The sequence below is a fragment of the Saimiri boliviensis genome, chromosome 1 (genome assembly GCF_048565385.1).
Source record: "Saimiri boliviensis isolate mSaiBol1 chromosome 1, mSaiBol1.pri, whole genome shotgun sequence".
In the NCBI taxonomy this organism is placed as follows: Eukaryota; Metazoa; Chordata; class Mammalia; order Primates; family Cebidae; genus Saimiri; species Saimiri boliviensis.
In genome coordinates this window covers 125,008,279-125,029,569 of record NC_133449.1, presented here as the reverse complement: position 1 = coordinate 125,029,569, position 21,291 = coordinate 125,008,279, and the positions used below count along the sequence as shown (strand labels likewise).

At 36.4% G+C, this 21,291-nt stretch overlaps 1 protein-coding gene and 1 pseudogene across 1 annotated transcript in view; one reads left to right on the top strand and one right to left on the bottom strand.

Annotated features, from left to right (window-relative positions):
• The window catches only part of ITFG1 (integrin alpha FG-GAP repeat containing 1), a 277,356-nt gene that overhangs the window by 103,657 nt on the left and 152,408 nt on the right, over window positions 1-21,291 (bottom strand). Inside the window, exons 11-12 of the mRNA XM_003937249.4 lie at window positions 2,606-2,756; window positions 709-817 (exon numbers count right to left, since the gene is read on the bottom strand). Of these exons, the coding sequence (XP_003937298.1) occupies window positions 709-817; window positions 2,606-2,756 (260 nt within the window). The remainder of the gene's footprint in view (window positions 1-708; window positions 818-2,605; window positions 2,757-21,291) is intronic.
• Window positions 4,759-5,545, top strand: LOC101053571 (proteasome subunit beta type-5 pseudogene; annotated as a pseudogene).

Sequence of the window (21,291 nt, the reverse complement as noted above, 5' to 3'; positions counted from 1 at the left end):
CAGAATGCCAATTGATGGAAACAGAGAATCACTATTCGACAAATGTAGAAGGTTGATTCGGGCAGCTGTTAACGTACTCTAAGGGTGCTAGGCAAAGGTCTCATAAAGAAAAGGCTATTAATGTAATATCAGATATTGCCCCCCCAAACACTAATGAATTACAAAGGGAAAAACAGTGAGTTTAGAATAGGGAAACTTGGTGATCATCAACGTGACCAGGTGAGCAAGGTTAATGTCATGGTGGTAGGACTGGTCAACATCATGTGTTTCCTGATATGATACACTAAGAAATGCACAGCATCAGTTCTACAATTCCTTGCAGTGGAATTTCTGCAAAGAATTCATGACCTAAGTTGGGTAATGAGGAAACAGGGCTATCTCAAAGAATGCAAAGCCTGGATTCTTTAAAACTGATAAGGACATGAAAAATAGGAAAAGACTGGTCCAGACTGAAGAACTCTGAAAAGATGGGACAATTAAATGCAATAGACATTTCTGGACAGAATCCTGGGCCAGGAAGAAAAAAGATTATTACTAGGACAGCTGGCAAAATCTGAACAGGGTCTATGTATATAGACAGGATGGTGCTGTACTGATGTTGATCTGATCTAGAGGGCTGTACATCTGAGCATGTCCTTGCTCTTTGGAATACACGGAGTGACGGGGAGAGAGAGAGAGAACAAAATTAAATGTTAATACTTTACTCACCAATGACTTTAACAAAATAAGCGTCTGCTTCAAAGTTATTTTTTAGTGTATGGATGGCAAAATCATTTTTTCTATATCCTTTACTTAGGACCACAATGTCCAAGATTCCCTGGAAAAAAACAAACAAAAATGGTAAGAACAAACTATTAGCCCAACTAAAAAAAAAAAAAAATTACCATTAAAATGCATGGCATATTGTTTATAAAGTAAATGTAGCCTTATTTATTCATCCTCATGTTTAAAATAAAATCACTATTAAAATATTTGGTATATACACACAAGTTTCAATAGTAAAATATAAATAAGATGAAAAATATCTGTATTTAGTGTCTGGAGATAATTATTAGCATTTTGGTGTTTCCTTCCAGTCAAATTTGCATGACGTTTCAAAGGCCCCTGATGTAGACTTGCCAGACCCTTTCCAACTATCAGGGGAGTACCTTTTAATTTGCCCTTGCCACCGCAGCATTTTACCATTTGCTTTCATAAAGGAGGAAGCTTTGCTAATTTTGTGGAAGGAAAAAAAGCATGCTCATTTAAATTGATATTCCTCTGATTCTTATCATGAAGTTGATCATTTATCATATTTCTAAATATGTCAGCAACTTGGGTTTTTGTAGTAAACTATGTTATATTTTTCCAGCGTTTTTGGTTATATCAGTTTGTATGAGCCCTTTTATATTATGAATATTAACTATTTAACTCTTTCATAGAAAATTTATCTCCTAGATTTTGAACAACTTTAAATTTCATTATGTTTTTGATGTACAGAAATTAAAGATGGATTTGTAGTCAATTTTCTTGCTTTGTCCCCTTGTGATATTTCTGCCAATTACTTTTATGCTTGGAATCTGCTAATGAAAAGTAAAATAATGCAAGACTTGATTGCGGGAGAAACAGGGGAAAACAGGGACCTGAATAATTCATATAACTGAGAATAAGCCTCTTATAAAAAACAAAACAAAATAAAATCCAAAATGGGGTAAATGGAGACATAAATGTCCTACTGGGCATTGAACTTTTAAAAATAAATTATCTTACAAGAATATACTGTGACACATCAATTCGGGAATTTAACATTGCTTTTTTCAGAATTTATTATTTTTTGGAGTGGTGGCTCATGCCTGTAATCCCAGCACTTTGGGAGGCTGAGGCGGGCAGATCATGAGTTCAGGAGATAGAGATCATCTGGGCTAACACGGTGAAACCTCATCTCTACTAAAAATATAAAAAATTAGCTGGGCATGGTGGTGGGTGCCTGTAGTCCCACCTACTTAGGAGGCTGAAGCAGGAGGATCGCCTGAACCTGGGAGGTGGAGGTTCAAGTGAGCTGAGATCACACCACTGCACTCCAACCTGGCAACAGAGGAAGTCTCTGTCTCAAAAAACAAACAAAAAACAAAACAAAACAAAGAAAAGAAAAGAAAGAAAGGGGAAAACCGGAACCTTGAAAGCCTTTCACAAGGTAACCTAGCAACCAAAGTCAGAGTCACAAGAATCTGTAGAAATAGATGCTACTCTGGTTGACAAAGATAAAAGTGAGCACTAAATTCATTCTTCTGTTATCCTGTGCAGATTCAAGAGTCTGTTACTTGTTGGCTGTAATTTTGTCTACTGCTGAACATTCAGATTTGCCAGTCTTAGAGCATGCTTTAGTGGTTTAATCCAAATATGCACAAAATGATAAAAGAGAGTTTTCATATTTGAGTGTACTGATCAGCTAGTGTTGTCAATAGATTTGTTCCATCTGCCATTTAACAATAAAAGGGGCTCTCCTTAATTAACTCATTTGCTTTTGTTACGCTGTCCACATTTTCTGGTCAAATGGAATGAAGTTAAAGTGTAACAAGGTGAACGGCTATTAAACTTCAAACACACAGCACAGCTCTTAACTCACATCTTCGTAAATGTCAAAGAAGGTAGCAACCACGGCATCCCTGATTTGATTTAGGTCTGTCAGCTCCCAGTAGACTTTAAACATTCGACGCGCCTCTTCACAGCTTGCATTATTACAAGGGACGTTCTCCAGTAAAAAGGCCTGCTGGTTGCTGTGTGCCAAAGGAAAGGCATTTCGTTAATATAAACATCAATGCTCTGTGGCATCGACTCTGTAGTATTTCCCAGATTCAAAGGAGGTAGTAAATGGTACACATTGAAATTGTATGAAAAAAATCTCCACATTTTAGTGTTTATAGTACTGTCATTAAAAAATTATTGGCTATCCCTTTGTAACCTTTGGCAAAATCCTCTGATTTTGTAGGCTAGTTTGTTGCTGGCTTCTCTTCGTTTCTATGGAGTTTCCAAATCCATCCCTTCTTCCTCATTTACTACTCTATAGTCATCAAACCTGAGTTCCTGGACACTGTCATTATTTGTTTAGATGTGTATTACTTTTCAATGCATATCTGCGTTTTAACCGGAAAGTCTCAAACTCAAAGCAATCAATCTATAACAACAGAATTTCAGCTGCCCTCATAGACAGTTGGGTACATATTGCCAAGAATCTCTCAGATAATAGAAGCATCATATGTTGCACAGCTATGTCTTCCCTCTTGACTCCTACTCTAGAGGCAAAGTATGAGCTTAGATGCAGGAGCTATATTACCTAGGTTCAAATCCTGGCTCTGTTATTTAGCAGCTCTGTGGCCTTAAGTGAGTTTATATAACTTCTAAGATTCAGATCCTCATTTGTAAGCTGTGTAATAAGAGTACATACAGCACAGGTTGTTAAGATGACATGAAAGATTGCATGGAAAGTTACTTAGAACAACTCCTGGCATCTAGTTAGTACTCAATCAAAGTGTTTATATTATCTTCATATTTACTATGGAGTGCAATATGATGCCATGTAAAAACATTTTCCTTAGATATAGAAATAACTTTGTAAAGTGTGATTTATGTAATAGCTCTAATTTATAGGCATTTTCCCAAAATAAGTATATTATTTCACTTTTCTCTATGCATATGGAAAATAATAGATAGGGCTTAAATTTTATTACTGTTCAATTTTTCTCTAATAATAATTATTTTTCATTTATTTTTCTTGAGGCAGTCTCACTCTGTCACCTAGGCTGGAGTGGAGTGGTCAATCTTGGCTCACTGCAACCTCTGCTTCTTGCACTCCAAATGATCCTGCCACCTTAAGCCTCCTGAGTAGCTGGGACTACAGGTGCATGCCATCATGCCCCGTTAATTTTTGTATTTTTTCTAGAGACAGGGTTTTGCTGTGTTGCCCAGGCTAGTCTCAAACTCCTGAGCTCAAGTGATCTTCCTGCCTTGGCTTCTCAAAGTGCTGGGATTATAGGTTGAGACACCATGCCTGCCCTCTAGTAATTATTTTAAATAAATCTGTAAATAGAGATTTCTTTTGTTCATACAAAAATATTACTGTGGATCTGGGTGAGTTTGATTATAAGAAAGGAAAATTTCTAAGTGCTTAACACAGAATGGAAACCAATGTACCAAATATTCAATTTGCATGATGTCTAGTAAATATTTGGCTTCAAACTATTTTTCCAGATAAAAAATTCAGAAACAAATAGTTTACCAGAACAATTCTTTAACAAATGAAAAAAATCTCTCAGATCATAACATTTACTTGGAAAACTCTTGGGTGACTTCATTCAAGACCTATTATACAACAATATTCGTCCACTAGAAAGAATAAATGATTTCTTCTTTGTCTCCTAACAATAAATTTTAAAATTCTAATTTATAAAAAGTTTTCCACATAACTTACCCATCTCATCCTTTTAGCTAAAGAATTTTTCTAGGTATTTTACAGAGAGGCAGCACGCTTTGTTATTAGAAAATTGTATTACAACATGAGAACATGTGATAAAAGCAGACTTTCTACAATATTCTATAATCAATGCATCATATGGTCAACATTTGAGTGAGCATGTATCCCTATTTCCCTTTGCAAAACTACTGCACATCTTTCATTATTGTAAGTCCAGTCACAATTTCAAATATACAACAACCTACAACAAAAACCCTTTTGCAGTCATGCAATTTAAAATGTTATTCCTTCTTTTGCCCACACTAGACATGGTGCTGGCCAGCTTGTTGGAGAGGCTGCTACTCATAAACCAGTGCAGGTTTTCTGGACTTATAGTTAATGCAGAACTGCTGGATTTGGGTCCAGGGAGTCCCAGTGATGGGCTGAGCCTGGCCATGCCCAGCTGGGAGTCTCAGAAGAGCAGAAAATCAAAATGCTTCATGGAACCACCACCCTGGCCTTCAAGTTCTGTCATGAAGTCACTGTTGCAGCCAACTATAGGGCTAAAGTAAGTGTTTACATTGCTTCCAAATGGTTAAGAAGGTGACAGAGATCGACCTCTACCTGAAGCCATCATGGCTAGGGACACAGTAGATTTTAGCTTCTGAGAATGGCTGTTGCTCAGCAATGTCAAATGTATGAGCTTTCAAATAAGGAATGCATCTCTGCAGCACCTGCCTCCAAGCTGCTTGCCAACATGTTGCATCAGTACAAAGGCATGGGGCTGTCCATTGGCACCATGATCTGTGGCTAGGATAAGAGAGGCTCTGGACTCTGCTACATGGACACTGAAGGGAATCGGATCTCAGGGGCCACCTTCTCTGTAGGTTTGGGCTCTGTGTATGCTTATGGGGTCATGAATTAGGGCTATTCCTATAACCTAGAAATGGAGCAGGCCTATGATCTGGCTCACGAAGTGAGCTACCAAGCCACCTGCATAGATGTCTTCTCAGGAGGTGCTGCTAACCTCTACCATGTGCAGGAGGATGGCGGATCCAAGTTTCCAGTGACAATGCAGCTGATCTTCATGACAAGTATGATGGACCTACCCCATGAAGGAGGGTGATGTGCCTGTTTGCGTTTATTGGGTGACTGTCATTGTAATATGCATACAGTGCTCCATCTTATGTCTAGTGGAGGGGTCTTCAACTGTATCAGTACTTTTTTTTTTAAAGCTCTGAAACACTGACATCTAAGTGTTACCAGTTGTTAATGAGCTGCTGCAGAGGTGCTATTTTACTTTCTTGGATGTTAACATATACTACTCACTACTTTTGACCTGAATGAATGAATGAATGGATGAATGAATAAAATGTCATCCTTAATTTTTTATATCAGTTTACTGTGGTCCTATATTGTGAAACGGGAGGGTTGTAAGAGTTCAGTTCTTTAAAATTCTACTGAGCTCTACGAGTAGAATCCAGCAACTTGTCTTTAAAAATAAAATTTGATTTAAGCCTAGGGGAGAAGAGCCTTGAGCCATTTGGTTAGAAACGCTTGGGGACAAAGAGTCTTGCTTCTTTTTAGTCAATTTCTCTATGTATTCTTGGCAATTACAACTAATATACCTTAAAATTTTTTAAATTCAAAATGATTACAAAAGCTATCATAAAATTCAATAGGGAGATTTAAAAAGTAAAAATCCTTCCTTTCCAGGAATAATCAATGTTAATAATTTGGTTTGCATCTTTCTAAGTCTTCTTCTAGACACATATAAATATGTAAATATATATATCCTTCAAAAAAAAAAACCCAATTGGGTTCTGATACATATATTTTTCTATGATATTTTTCTTTCTACTACATTATATAGCATATGCAAGGGGGGATGGGGCATAGCCTGACTGAAGACTTTTGATTCCTATATTGAAAACTCCTCCCACAAGAAAGTATCCCAATTTAAGTCTCCATTAGTAGCCTATCAAATTGGCTGGTTGTTTCTCCAGTATCATATTTTTCTAGTGGTTATTCCATTATATGGCTAAGCCATCATTCCTTTTATTGTTACTGATGGTCAGGTTATCGCCAACTGTTCTCTATTACACACACACACACACACACACACACACACACACACACACGGGGGGGGCTGGGGGTGGGGGGGGGAGAGAGAGAGAGAGAGAGAGAGAGAGAGAGAAAGATTTTCTTTGGGAACTTGTACAAGAAATTCCAGATGGCAGTAATCTGGTCAAAGGATATGCATATTTTAAATGTCAACAGTTAAAGCTAAATGGCCCTCTGAAAAGGTATACCAATTTATATTTCCAATAATGTATGAGTGTCTTTTCATATCTTGCCAGTATTAGTAACAGTGCTTCTTACTCTTGACAGTTGAAGAGCTTAAAAATGACCTTATTCTTCTGATGACGAGAGCACTTAAGTATGGCATTTATGTTTAGTGGTCATTCACATTTTTCCTAAGAATTGCCAATTAAAATTATGTTCTCATTGATTTTTTGGTCTCTTATTGTTACAGACTTTAGTCACTTATCTGTTAATCTCATATCCTTATTTGTAAGACGGGAGTCATAATAGTCATTACTTTCAAATGCTGTTGTAAGGACTGAATGAGAAAATACATTGTGAAGTGTTCAGTATAGTTTCTGGTATACTCAGTACACATTTAATAACTGCTGTTACTATATTATTATTATTATTATATACTGCTGTTATTATTACCCTGTTACGTTGTAAATGTTTCTTCCCAGACTTAAAAAAAAATTTGTTTATGGTACCCTTCACTAAAAGGTTTTTAATATTTATGTAGTCATTTATGTCTATATTTTTCTTTATAGCACTAAAAGAAATGTTAAAGGAAGTCTATCAGGCAGATGGAAATTGATACCAGATAACACTCTAGATCTACACAAAACAATGGACACTGAAAATGTCAAACATGTGGGCAAACAGAAAAGTTTTTTCTTATTATTTAAACTTATTTAAGGACAATCAACTGTCTAAACAAAAAACAGTGTGGCACTAATAAGGTTGTAGATGCAAAATGTGTGATAAAAATAGCACCAAGACCAGAAGAGGAGAAATAGAAATATACTATCATAAGGCTCTGAAACTATACGTGAAGTGCTGTAATACTGTTTGAAGATAGATTAGAATAAGTTAAAGGTGTATAAACCCAAAAGTATCCACTAAAATAAAATTTATAATTAATAAGTCAAAAAAAAGACAAAATAGAATCATAAAAATACCCAATTAATTTAAATGAAAGCAGAAAGAGGACAAAAACAAGAAAACAAAATAGATTTTAAGTATATCAATACTGACATAAAATGTAAAGGGTATAAACACACAAACTATAAGTCACACATTATCAGATTGGATTAAAAAAGTATATTAAAAAACTGTATACTGCCTGCAAAAATAACTACCTTCAATATAAAGATAAAAATAGGTAAAGAAGTAAAAGCAATGATAAAAGATAAATCACCCCAAGGAAGGCAAAAAGACAACCCACAAAATGGGAGAATATTTTTGCAAATTATATCTGACAAAGACTCATATCTGGAATATTCAAGAAACTCTCACAATTCAATAATAAAAGACAACCTAATTAAAAAATGAACTAAGTATCCGAATAGATATTTTTTTCAAGAAAGATATACAAAGGACTTCTCATCCAGTAGGACAGCTAAAATTTTTTTGTTTATTTGTTTTTGTTTTTTATGACAGAGGAGTCTTGCTCTGTTGCCCAGGCTGGAGTGTAGTGGCATGATCTCGGCTCACTGCAACCTCCGCTTCTCAAGTTCAAGCAATTCTTCTGCCTCAGCCTCTGGAGTAGCTGGAATTACAGGCACCTGCCACCATGCCTGGCTAAGTTTTGTACCTTTAGTAGAGACAGGGTTTCACCATGTTGGCCAGGCTGGTCTCAAACTCCTGACTTCAAGTGATCTGCTGGCTAAGGCCTCCCAAAGTGCTGGGATTACAGGCATGAGCCACCGTGTCCAGCTGAACAGCTGTAATTTTTAGAGAGATAACTAGTGCTCAAGACAATGTGGAGAAACTGGAAGCTCATACACTGTTGGGAGACATGTAAAATGGTACAGCGGCTTTGCAAAACTGTCTAGCAGCTACTCAAAGAGTTAAACATAGAGTTAAACTCTGACCCAGGATTTTATTCCTAGACATATTCCAAGGAAAATGAAAACATATGGCTACACAAAAACTTATATGGAAAAATGTTCATAGTAGTATTATTTATAGGGGTGAAAAGGTGGAAACTATCCAAATTATCTATCAACTAATAATAGATAAACAAAATGTGGTCTATCTATATAATGACCAAAAAACGAATGTATTAAACTAAGACATGACCGAGCCTTAAAAACATGCTAAGTGAAAGAAGTCAGTCACAAAGGACAACATATAATCGACTTATATGGAATGTTCAGAATAGGCAAATCTATAGTGATGGAAAGTAGATTAGCAGTTAGCTGGGGCTAAGGGAATTGGAGGAAATGGGGAATGACTGCTAATGGGTAAGGGTTTCATTTGGGGTTAATTAAAATGTTCTAAACTTGAAGGTGATGGTTATATAACTCTATGCATATTCTAAAAACCATTGAATTGTATACTTTAAATGGGTGAATTACATGGATGGCAAGTGATTATATCTCAACAAATTATTACATAGGTTAAAAAAAGATACAGCAAGTTAAAGCAAATAGAAAGAAAACTGTAGTGACTATATTAATAATAGAGAAGGTCGAATTCAGAACAAAGAATATCACCAGAACAAAGAGAGTCACTGATTCATATAGAAAAGAATCAGTTCTAGAGAACATAAGAATCCTAAATGTTTATATACCTAATAACACAACTTCAAAGTAAATAAAACAAAAACTGGAGGAACTGTGGAAGAAACAGACAAGTCCACAACTACAGTCACAGATTCAATTATGTCTCTTTTAATAGCTGGTAACACTACAAAGACATAAAATCAATGAGTATTAAGAAGTCTCAAACAATAATAACGAACTTCACCTGTTTGACATTTATTGACCATAACCCAGCAACACCAGAATATACAATCTTTTGAGGTAACATGAAATATATATCAAGATAGAGCATATTCTGGATCCTGAAACAAGTCTCAATAAATACAAAATAATTTAACTCACACAAAGTATTTTCTCTGATAATAACGGAATAAAATGGGAAAGCAATAACAGTTATTTCAAAAATTTCCAAATATTTGAAAATTAAACAAAACACTACTAAATAAACCATGAGTAAAAAGAAAAATTTGAAAGTACTTTGAGCTGCATGAAAATGAAGCCATCAAGATTTGTTATGTGTCACTATAGTAGTCTTTAAAGGGCTATTTATAGTATAAAAGAAGAAAAGTCTCAAACAAATGCCCTCAGCTTCTTTCTTAAAAACTAGAAATAGAAGAGAATAAAATGTAAATTAAGAAGAAAAAACTAACTAATAAGAAAATCAATGAAATAGAAAACATGAAAAAAAAAACAGAATAATCAATGAAAACAAAAGCTGGTTTCTTGCAAAAAACAATAAAATTGATAAGCCTTCAGTCAGAATGGCCATTAAAAAAATAAAAAAGAGAAAATATACAAAGTACCAATATCAGAAATGAGAGAGTTAACATCACTTCAAATGTTTCTGATATTAAAAGGATGATAAGGAAATGATATAAAAAACTTTGTGCCAATACAATTGATAAGTTAGATGAAATGGATTAATTCCTTGCAAGTCACAAAATACCAAAGCTTACTTGAGAATAAATAAATACATTGAAATTGGAGTGTAACAGTCTCCAAAAATAAAACTCCAGACTGAAGTGGCTTCACTGATGAATTCTACCAAATATTGAAAGAAGAAATAATACATGTACTACACAAACTCTTTAGAAAATAAATGACATGCTTTCCAACTCACACTATGAAACCAGCATTAAACATGCAAATGAAGGACATTACAAGAAAACTAGAAAGCAATATTCCTCATGAGGATATATGCAACATTTTAAGACAAAATTCTAGTAAATCAAATGCAATGATACAACCAGATCTTGCGTTATACAGTCCAGCGTTCATTGACATGTGTGCATTTTTGAGCCATGTCTCTGCTCTGTGATTACCAGCCAACCATACAGAGAGAGAGAACATATTTCTGATACAAGCATGTTTCAGTGAACACAGGACCTTGCAAAGTCCTGTAGGTATATTACAAAGACTAAAATCATAACCAAGTTGACTTTATTGCAGAAATGCAAAGTTGCTTTAAAATTAAAAAATGAATCAGCGTAATTCACTAGTTTAACAAATTAAAAAGGAAAATAATACAATCGTCTAATTAAAGGCAGAAAAAGGATCTGACAAAATCCAAAACCCATTTCTGATCTAAAGTTTCAGCAAACTAGGAATAGAAGAAAAATTCTCAACATTGTAAAGGTCCTCTACGGAATACCTACAGTGAACATCATACAAATGGTGGAAGACTGAATGCTGTCCTTCTAAGATCCCCGTTCTTACAAGGCAAGAATGCCTGCTCTCATCACTTCCACTCAGCAATGAATACACAGGTTTTATGGCTACATACTTAGAAAAAAATCCTATGAAATCTGCAAAAAAAAATTACTAGAACTATTAAGTTTGGCTAGGTGTCAAATACAAATACAATAGTCAAGAATAATGAAAACTAAAATTTAAAGTACCGGCCGGGTACAGTGGTTCACGCCTGTAATCCTAGCACTTTGGGAGGCCAAGACAGGAGGATTGGTTGAACCCAGGAGTTTGAAACTAGCCTGGGCAACACAGTGAAACCCTGTCTCTATTAAAAACCAAAAACAAAAAACATTTTTTAAAAATAATAAGCACCAGGTATAATAGCATAAAAAATATAAACTACTACGGCCGGGCGCGGTGGCTCAAGCCTGTAATTCCAGCACTTTGGGAGGCTGAGGCGGGTGGATCACGAGGTCGAGAGATCGAGACCATCCTGGTCAACATGGTGAAACCCCGTCTCTACTAAAAAAAAGTGCAAAAAATTAGCTGGGCATGGTGGCACGTGCCTGTAATCCCAGCTACTCAGGAGGCTGAGGCAGGAGAATTGCCTGAGCCCAGGAGGCGGAGGTTGCGGTGAGCCGAGATCGTGCCATTGCACTCCAGCCTGGGTAACAAGGGCGAAACTCCGTCTCAAAAAAAAAAAAAAAAAAAAAAAATATATATATATATATATATATATATATATAAACTACTTAGGTATAAATCTGACAAAAGATGCATAAGACCTATACATTGAAAACCAGAAAAAACTGTTACAATATTAAACATCTAAAATAAAAGAGCTATATATGCACTACATTCAGTCAGAGGATGCAATATTGTTAAGAGGTCATTTATCCCCAAATTGACCTATACTATAGTTTCATTGTAATCCCAGTAAAACTCTCTGCAGATTTGTTATTTTTATTTTTTTGCAGAAACTGAAAAACTAACCCTAAAATTTATAGGAAACACAAAGAAACTAAAGCAGCCAAAATAACTCTGGAAAAGAGGAGGGCATATACTATCTGAACTGACTACTCATTTTAAACCATAGTAATCAACTGTGGTACTGCCACAAAGATGGACAACAGGTTATGGGAACAGAAAAGAGAATGAAGAAATATACCCACACATATACTGTCAAGTGATTTTCATCATGGATCAAAGGCAACTGAGTGGAAAGAGAAAGTATTTTCAATAAATGGTGCTGGAATAATTTACAAAAAAATGAACTTGAATATAATGGATCACAGACCTAACTGTAAAATCCAGAACTCTTCAATTTTCATATCAAAACACTGTGTTAGGTAATGATTTCTTAGTTATGACACTAAAATCATATCTATGAAAAAATTGAAATATGGTACTTTCCCCAAACTAGGTACTTCTGCCCTTTGAAAGACACTGTTCAGAGAATGAAAAGATAAGCTAGAGATCTGCAAGAAAATATTTGCAAATAACATATCCAGTAATAAAGGACTTGTATCCAGAATATATAAAAAGCTTTCAACATTCAATAAATAAGAAAACAAATATCCCAATTTATTAAAGAAACAAAACTACAAGGAGATGTACTACAAACAGAACAGATAAAAAGACTAACCATACCAATGCTGGAGAAAATGTGGAGAAACTGGCATGTTTGGCATTTTCTTAAAAAGTTAAACATGCATCTTTCAAAAGACACAGCCACTCCACTCCTTGATATTTACAAAGGAAAGCCTATGTTCAGACAATAACTTGCACATGAATGTTCACAGCTGACTATTTGCAGCAGTGAGATCTGACATAAATCGAAGTGCGCATCAACAAGTAAATGGATATAAGCAAACTGTAATACATCCATTTAATGGACTATTCCTCAGGAATAGTAAGCAAAGAGCTAAAGATACATGTAAAAACATGAATAAATCTCAATATTATTATGCTGTGTAAGAAAACCTAGACATAAAGGAACAGATATTATAAAATTCCATTCATATAAAATATTAGAAAATGCAATCTAATCTACAGTGACAGAAAGCAGATCAGTAGGTTACCTGTGTGATGGGGAAAGTGGATTACACAGGGTTAAGAGGAGACTTTTGTGAGAGATGGATATGTTCATTATCTTGATTGTGGTGGTATTTTTATAGGTATATTTGTATGCCAAAACATCAACTTACAACCTTTAAAGATGTGTAATTTACTGTCAATTAAACCCCAATTAAGCTATTAAAAATATATGAAACGCTCATGATAAAAGCACAAATAACAACAACAGAAATAAACTCGACATCATCAAGTTTCCGTTTCAAATACTATCAAGAAAGTAAGATGACAACTCACAGAAAGGGAGAAAATTTTTGAAATCATGTATTTAATAAGGAACTTGTGTCTAGAATATATTAAAGAAATTTTACAACTCAATAGCAAAAAGACAAATAAATCAATTATTGAAAAAGGGAATAATCTGAACAGTTTTCCAAGCAAGAGATACAAATGCCCAAGAAGCACAGGAAGAAAGCACAGTATCATTAGCCATCAGACAATGCAAATCAAAACCACAATTAAATAAAACTTTACACCCACCAGGATGACTAAAATAAAAAAGACAGGTAGCACATGCTGGTGAAGATAGAAAAATGAGAATTCTTGTATAATGTAGATGGGAAAGTAAAATGGCACACCCACTTAGGAACACAGTCTGTTAGTTCCTCAGTTAAAAACAGAGTTCTACTCCTAAAGTATATTCCACTCCTAGGTATATCTCAAGAGAAATGAAAACATGTCTACACAAAAACTTGCATATGAATGTTCACAGCAGTATTCATAATGGCCAAAAAGTACAAAAAACCCATGTGTCTATTAACTGAAGAATGAATAATAAAATGCAGTATATCTATATAATGGTATGCTTATGGACAACAGAAGGAAAGGAATACTGCTACATGCTACCACATGGAAAAATCCTGAAAACATTATACCAAGTCTAAGAAACCAGTCATAAAATACCACATATTGTATAACTGCATATATAAGATGTCCAGAACAGGTCCAACTGTAGAGACAGAAAACTGTAAAGACAGAAAGTAGATTAGTGGTTTCCCAGGCCTGGTGGCAGTGGGAGGAGTCCCAGGGGGATTGGAGAGTAACAGCCAAGGTGAGTGGGGCTTCTTTTTAATAAATAATAAAATGTTCTAAAATTGCTTGTGATGATAGATGCACAACAATGTGAATATACTTTTTTTTTTCTGAGTGGAGTCCCACGCGATTTCGGCTCACTGCAACCTCTGCCTCCCAGGTTCAAGTGATTTTCCTGCCAAAGCCTCCCGTGTAGCTGGGATTACAGGTACGCACCACCACACCTAGCTAATTTCTGCATTTTTAGTAGAGACGGGGTTTTACCATGTTGGCCAGGCTGGTCTCGAACACCTGACCTCAAGTGATCTGCCCACCTCGGCCTCCTAAAATGCTGGGATTACAGGCGTGAGCTGCTGCGCCTAGCCTGAATACATTTTTAAAAGATATTAAATTGTATACAGAAAATGGGCGAATTGTATGGTGTGTGAATTATATCTCAACAAAGTGGTTAATACAAAAGTTAACTGCAGAATATTTTAACCTGTTTAAAAAAAAAACACGGTAAATGTTTAAGTGACATAATGTGTAAAATGCACCTATTAAATGTCACTTCTCTGAATATGCCAATATTTGTAGATCTAGAATGCAATTTTTTGAGGCTGGTTTTAATTTATCTTCAAAGGTTATAAAATTGATGGTATTACTCAATATACTACCACTTGACAAGGTTTGAGTTATTCTAGGTTGTTAACGTGCTGTGAGTATCTGTCTTATTTCTCTTTAAGAGAGGTAGCTGATGAATCATTTAACTTAAAGTCTGATTTTCTCCTTGGCTGCCCTTAGAGCTCATGTCCACTTTAGTCATTTCTATATCCAGTGAGTTCTCTTCCAGACTGTCTTTAACTCTCTTCCTTAATTCCCCAATTTCATTATCAGACTAGGTTCACGTACAAGGGAAAGAGCTTCAGTGTGGGGATATGTCTGTCTTACTATATAAACCTTAGGAAAGCCAGGTCTACATGGAGAAGAAAAACACATCAAGAAGAAACACAAATAAGTCCATTAGGAATCCTCTAACCAGAAATAGTCAAAAGGAGATTAACTGATATTCACAATAAAGTTTGCTTGATCTCTGGGCAAATGCAATCCATTTATCCCCAGTCAGTGTCTAGGATATGTGACTCAGTGGGGAGACAGTACATGTCACCTGAATGAAAAAAGGAAGTATCTTTTGTAGAGGAAGACCAACGAAAAGGGAAACCTAATGGAATGTAACACTGTGACTGTTGAAAAGTTCCTGTCAAATAGGTGAGTAGAAAATATTTCGTCATGTTTTAATTTCTATTCAAAAGAATCTGTTAGATTATTTTATTTTAATTAATTAATTAATTAATTAATTTAGAGATGGAGTCTCTCTCTGCTGCCCAGGCTGGAGTGCAGTGGTGTGATCTTGGCTCACTGCAACCTCCTCCTCCAGGGTTCAAGTGATTCTCTTGCCTCAGCCTCCAGAGTAGCTGGGACTACAGGGACCCACCATCAATCATGCCCAGCTAATTTTTGCATTTTTAGTAGACATGGGGTTTCACCATGCTGGCCAGGCTGGTTTTGAACTCCTGACCTCAAGTGATCCACTTGCTTCAGCCTCCCAAAGTACTGAGATTACAGGTGTAAGCCAGCACGCTTGGCCTCAAAATGTTCTTTATATTAGCCAATTTGGTAATCACTAATATATATATATATATATATATACATTGGCCAATTTGGTAATCACTAACACACACACACACACACACACACACACACACACACACACACACATATATATATATATATATATATATATATATATATATATATATATGACTTACTATAAACCTTAGGAAAGCCAGTTTTATATGGGGAAGAAAAACAAATTAAGAAGAAACACAAATAAGTCCATGAATCCTCTAACCAGAAATCCTCCTTCCATGCTTGGGTCTGTCCTCCAGCTGTGATTCCTTTTTGAGGATGCAGCAGCCCCTGAGGCCTCTTCAGGCTTCCCCACCTCCCCTCTCACTCCCTTAGCTCTCAGGGTTGTTTTTCTAAAGCAACACATCAGAATCACCTGGAGGGCCTGTGAAAGCACCCTCCGAGTTTCTGATCCAGGAGGTCTGCAGAATTTGCATTCTGCAAACTAACTGATGATCAGATTAACTGATATTCACAATAAAGTTTGCTTGATCTCTGGGCAAATGCAATCCATTTATCCCCCGTCAGTGTCTAGGACTTATCATTAATATATATATATATATTAGTGAGATATATATATATATATATACACATATATATGTGATTGCCAAATTGGCCAACATAAAGAACATATATATTTTGAGACACAGTCTCATGCTGTCGCCCAGGCTGTAGTGCAGCGGTGCGACCTCAGCTCACTGCAATCTCTGCCTCCCAGGTTCAAGCAATTCTCTTCAGTAGCTGGGATTACAGGCATGAGCCACTGTACCTGGCTAGTATTTGCATTTCAGTACAGAAGAGGTTTCACCACGTCAGCCAGGGTGGTCTTGAACTCCTGACCTCAGGTGATCCACCCGCCTTAGCCTCCCAAAGTGCTGAATTTACAGGGATAAGCCACCATGGCCGGCCAATTATTTTCTTTCTAGGTATTATAATATTTTGTTTTTTATTATATAAAGTGAAATGTTACGGTCACCTTATTTTTGGTACATAATAACATCCACATTTCTAGTATAAGTGATGGTTCTAGCACCTGAGATAAAGAGTACACCAAGAACACGTTTAAGGAGAGAAGATACTTTCAGGTTTGGAGTGTCAAGGCGAAGCATGCAGAGGAACAGTCCATAAGGCAGTTATATACAGAAGGTACCTGAATTATCATGGTTCCAATTATGATTTTTTGACTTTATGATGGATTTATCAGGGTATTAAATGTCTTTTCAATTTACGATATTTTTGACTTATGGTGGGTTTATCAGCATATAGCCCCATGGTAAGTCGAGGAGATCTACATAAGAGTATTAGGCCCAGATATTGAGATTAAGTCTTGTAAGTGGTAATTAAAATAGCTAAAGTAAATGAAGAACATGCAGACTGAGAACAAAAGGCTGAGAATGGCACCCTAGAAACACTAATATTTAAGGTGGCCAAGATGAAGAACAAACCTCAGAACAAACGCTATAGGAACAGTTAGAGAAGATACAGAGAGAATCAGAAGAGTTTCAGGAGTTAAGACATCAACAGCCCAATGCAGGCAAGGATCAGGTGTCATGGTGACCAACATGTCCACTGGATTTGTTGATCAGAAGTCACTACGACTGAATAAAAGCTTTAGTAGTGTGAAGCTTCCTGCAGCTTGACTATGGCAGGTTAAGGGTGAATTTGAGGTGTTAAAAGAAACTTTTTGGGTGAATTAAATTTAATAGAGTTTAATTGAACAAAGAACAATTCTTGAACTGGAAACACAATACATTTCAGTGTATTATGACATCCTTACAGTGGTGGTTCAGGGAGCTCTGCTCCACAACTTGGGCAGGCAACATTTATAGACAGAAAATGAAGGTGAGAAATTAAAAAAAGTCTGATTTACAAAAACTCCGTAAAATACCTAGCAATAAACCTAACAAATGAAGTGAAAAATCTCTACAATGAAAAATAGAAAAGACTGATGAAACAAATTGAAGAAGACACAAAAAAATGAAAGATACTACATGTTAATGAAATGGAAGAATATTGTTAAAATGTCCATACTACCCAAAGCAATCTATAGATTTAATGCCATCTCTATCAAAATACCAATTACACTCATCACAGAAATAAAAAAAAATTTTAAATTTATATGGAACCACAAGTCCCAGAATAGCCAAAGCCATCCTAAGCAAAAAGAACAAAACTGAAAAAAATCACATTGGCTCACTTTATACTATAAAGCTATAGAAAACCAAACAGCATGGTACTGGGCATAAAAAACAGACACATAGACCAATGGAGCAGAACTGAGAACCCAAAAGCAAATCCAAACATTTATAGTGAACTTATTTTCAACAAAGGTGCCAAGAACATAAATTAAAGGAGTCTCTTCAATATAAATGGGATATCCATATGCAGAAGAATGGAAGTAGACCCCTATCTCTCACCATATGCAAAAGTCAAATCCAAATGGATTAATGACTTAAATCTAAGATCTAAATCTATGAAACTACTCAAAATATTAGGCTGGGCATGGTGGCTTATGCCTGCAAGTTCAACATTTTGGGAGGGCAAGGCAGGAGGATCACTTGAGCCCAGGAGTTTGAGACCAGCCTGAGTAACATAGTGAGACCTCATCTCTAAAATAAGCAAAACAAAAATAAAATGTTGGTGCACGCCTATTGTCCCAGCTACTTAGGAGGCTGAGGTGAGAGCATCACTCGAGCCTACAAAGATGAGGTTGCAGTGAGCTATAATCGTGCCATGGCATTCTAGCCTAGGCAAAAGAGCAAGATCTTGTCTCAAACACACACACACACACACACACACACACACACACACACAGAGAGAGAGAGAGAGAGAGAGAGAGAGAGAGAGAACACTGAGCAGACACTCCAGGATACTGGTTTGAGTAATACCTCAAAAGCACAGCCAATCAAAGCAAAAATGGGATCATATCAAGTTAAAAAGCTTCTGTGCAAGAAAGGAAACAACAATGTGAAGAGGAACATGTGTTAAGTTGAAACAAGGAAGGGAACCAGAGTAGGGGACAGCCATTGTTCTAAGAGATGGCTAACAAGCCATTCTTCTAAGAAATGGTTAACCACAAACAACCTGCTTGCACAACATCCTGTTCCCAAATGTTGGGGAACCTCTTTCAGCACACACCCCAGCAGCACCAACCCTATCTGCTCACAGCCTCTCTAGCATGACCCTATAAAACTTCCCTTCAGGCCCTGCCTCCTCTGGGCAGACAGCCTTCTCTCTGCTCTGGTGTCTGTTGCTCTCTTGCAATGTATCTTTGTACTTTCTCTAATAACTGCCTTTCTTTGCCTACAACTGTCTTGGTAAATTCTTCTACTGCCTGCAGTGCTGCCCCAAGCCAGTCACACTCATGACAGAAAACCTACAGCATATGAGAAGATATCTGCAAACTTCTCATCCGACAAGGGACAAAATAACTGGATTACATAAGGAACTCAAACAATTCAATAAGAAAAAATCAAATAACCTGACAAAAAAGTGGGCAAAAGTCAGGCATGATGGCTCACGCCTGTAATCCTAGCACTTTGGGAGGCTTAGGTGGGTGGAAGCTCAGGAGTTTGAGACCAGCCCAGGCAACAATGTGAAACCCTGTCTCTAGTAGAATACAAAAAATTAGCCAGGCACGGTGGTGCATGCCTGTAGTCCCAGCTGCCCAGGAGGCCGAGGCACGAGAATTGCTTGAACCTGGGAAGCAAAGGTTTCAGTGAGCCGAGATGGTGCCATTGCACTCCAGCAGCCTGGGCAACAGAGCAACACTGTCTCAAAAAAAAAAAAAAAAAAAAAAAAAAAGAAAAAAAAAGTGGGCAAAGAATCTGAACAGACATGTCTCAAAAGAAGGCTACAAATGGCCAACAGATATATGAAAAAGTACTCAACATCACTAATCAACAGAGAAATGCAAATCAAAACTATAATGACATATCATCTCACTCCAGTTAAAATGGTTTTAATCCAAAAGACAGGCAATAATAAATGCTGGCAAGGATGTGGAGAACAGGAAACCCTTGTACATTGTTGGTGGGAATATAAATTAGTGCAGCCACTACTGAGAAGAGTATGAAGGTTCCTCAAAAACCCAAAACTAGAACTACTGTCCAATCCAGCAATTCCAGTACTGAGCATACACCTAAAAGAAAGGAAGTCAGTATACTGAAGACGTATCTTCATTCCCATGTTTATTACAGCACTATTCACAACAGTGTCCAGCAATGGATGAAAGGATAAAGAAAATGAGGTACATATACACAATGGCTTATTCAGCAATAATAAAAACAAACAAAAAACAACAACAAAAAAACGAACTCCTGTTATGTGCAGCAACATGTATGGAAATGAAGGACATATGTCAAGTGAAATAAGCCAGGCACAAAAGGACAAATTTTGCACATTCTCAATTATATATGGGGGCTAAAAATTTTTAAAAACTTGATTCGTGGAGATAAGAACGGTAGTTGCCAGAGGCAGAGAAGGTTAGCAGGGATGGGGGGATAAAGCGGAGCTGGTTAATGGGTAAAAAAATATAGTTAGAATGAGTAAGATCTAGTATCTGATGACAACAGTTAATTTATTTTATACTTTAAAATAACTAAAAGAATGAAATCAGAATATTCCTAACATAAAGAAATAATACATGCTTGAGGTGATGGATACCCTAGTTACCCTGATTTGGTTACTACCTACTATATGCCTATCAAAACATCAAATGTACCCCAGAAATATATATAACTACTATGTACCTATAATAATTGATTTTTTTAAAAAAAGACTGATTTAGTCAGACCAAAGGGAAAAATGAAAAAAAAAAAAAAAAAGGGGGGGGGGCAGATTTATCTCAGTGTGACTCTTTAATTGACCTACTTTTCTTGAGATATAACACATATACCATAAACACCACCATTCAAAAACATACAACTTAGCAGTTTTGGGTATAATTACCAGAATGTACAATCATCATCACTAGTTAATTTTAGAATTTTTTATCACCCCAATATGAAATCCTATACCCATTAGAAGTAAATTCCCATACAGGTAATTCTTTTTGTTTGTTTGTTTGTTTTGAGAAGAAGTCTTGCTCTGTTTCTGTTGCCCAGGCTGTAGTGCAGTGGCACGATCTTGGCTCACGGCATCCTCCGCCGCCCGGGTTTAAGCGATTCCCCTGCCTCAGCCTCCTGAGTAGCTGGGACTATAGGCGCAAGCTACCATGCCCGGCTAATTTTTTTGTTATTTTAGTAGAGACGGGGTTTTACCGTGTTGGCTAGCATGGTCTCAATCTCCTGACCTGGTGATCTGCCCGCCTTGGACTCCCAAAATGCTGGGATTATAGGCGTGAGCCACCGCGCCTGGCCAGGCTATTCTTAAAGAGGAATTTCTAGTGTGTTTTAAACATTACTAAAATTGTCCGCTGAAGGACAACTGATTCATCTGTTTCATTATTTTTACATAAATATCAGCTATATTTATTTATAGTTGGGG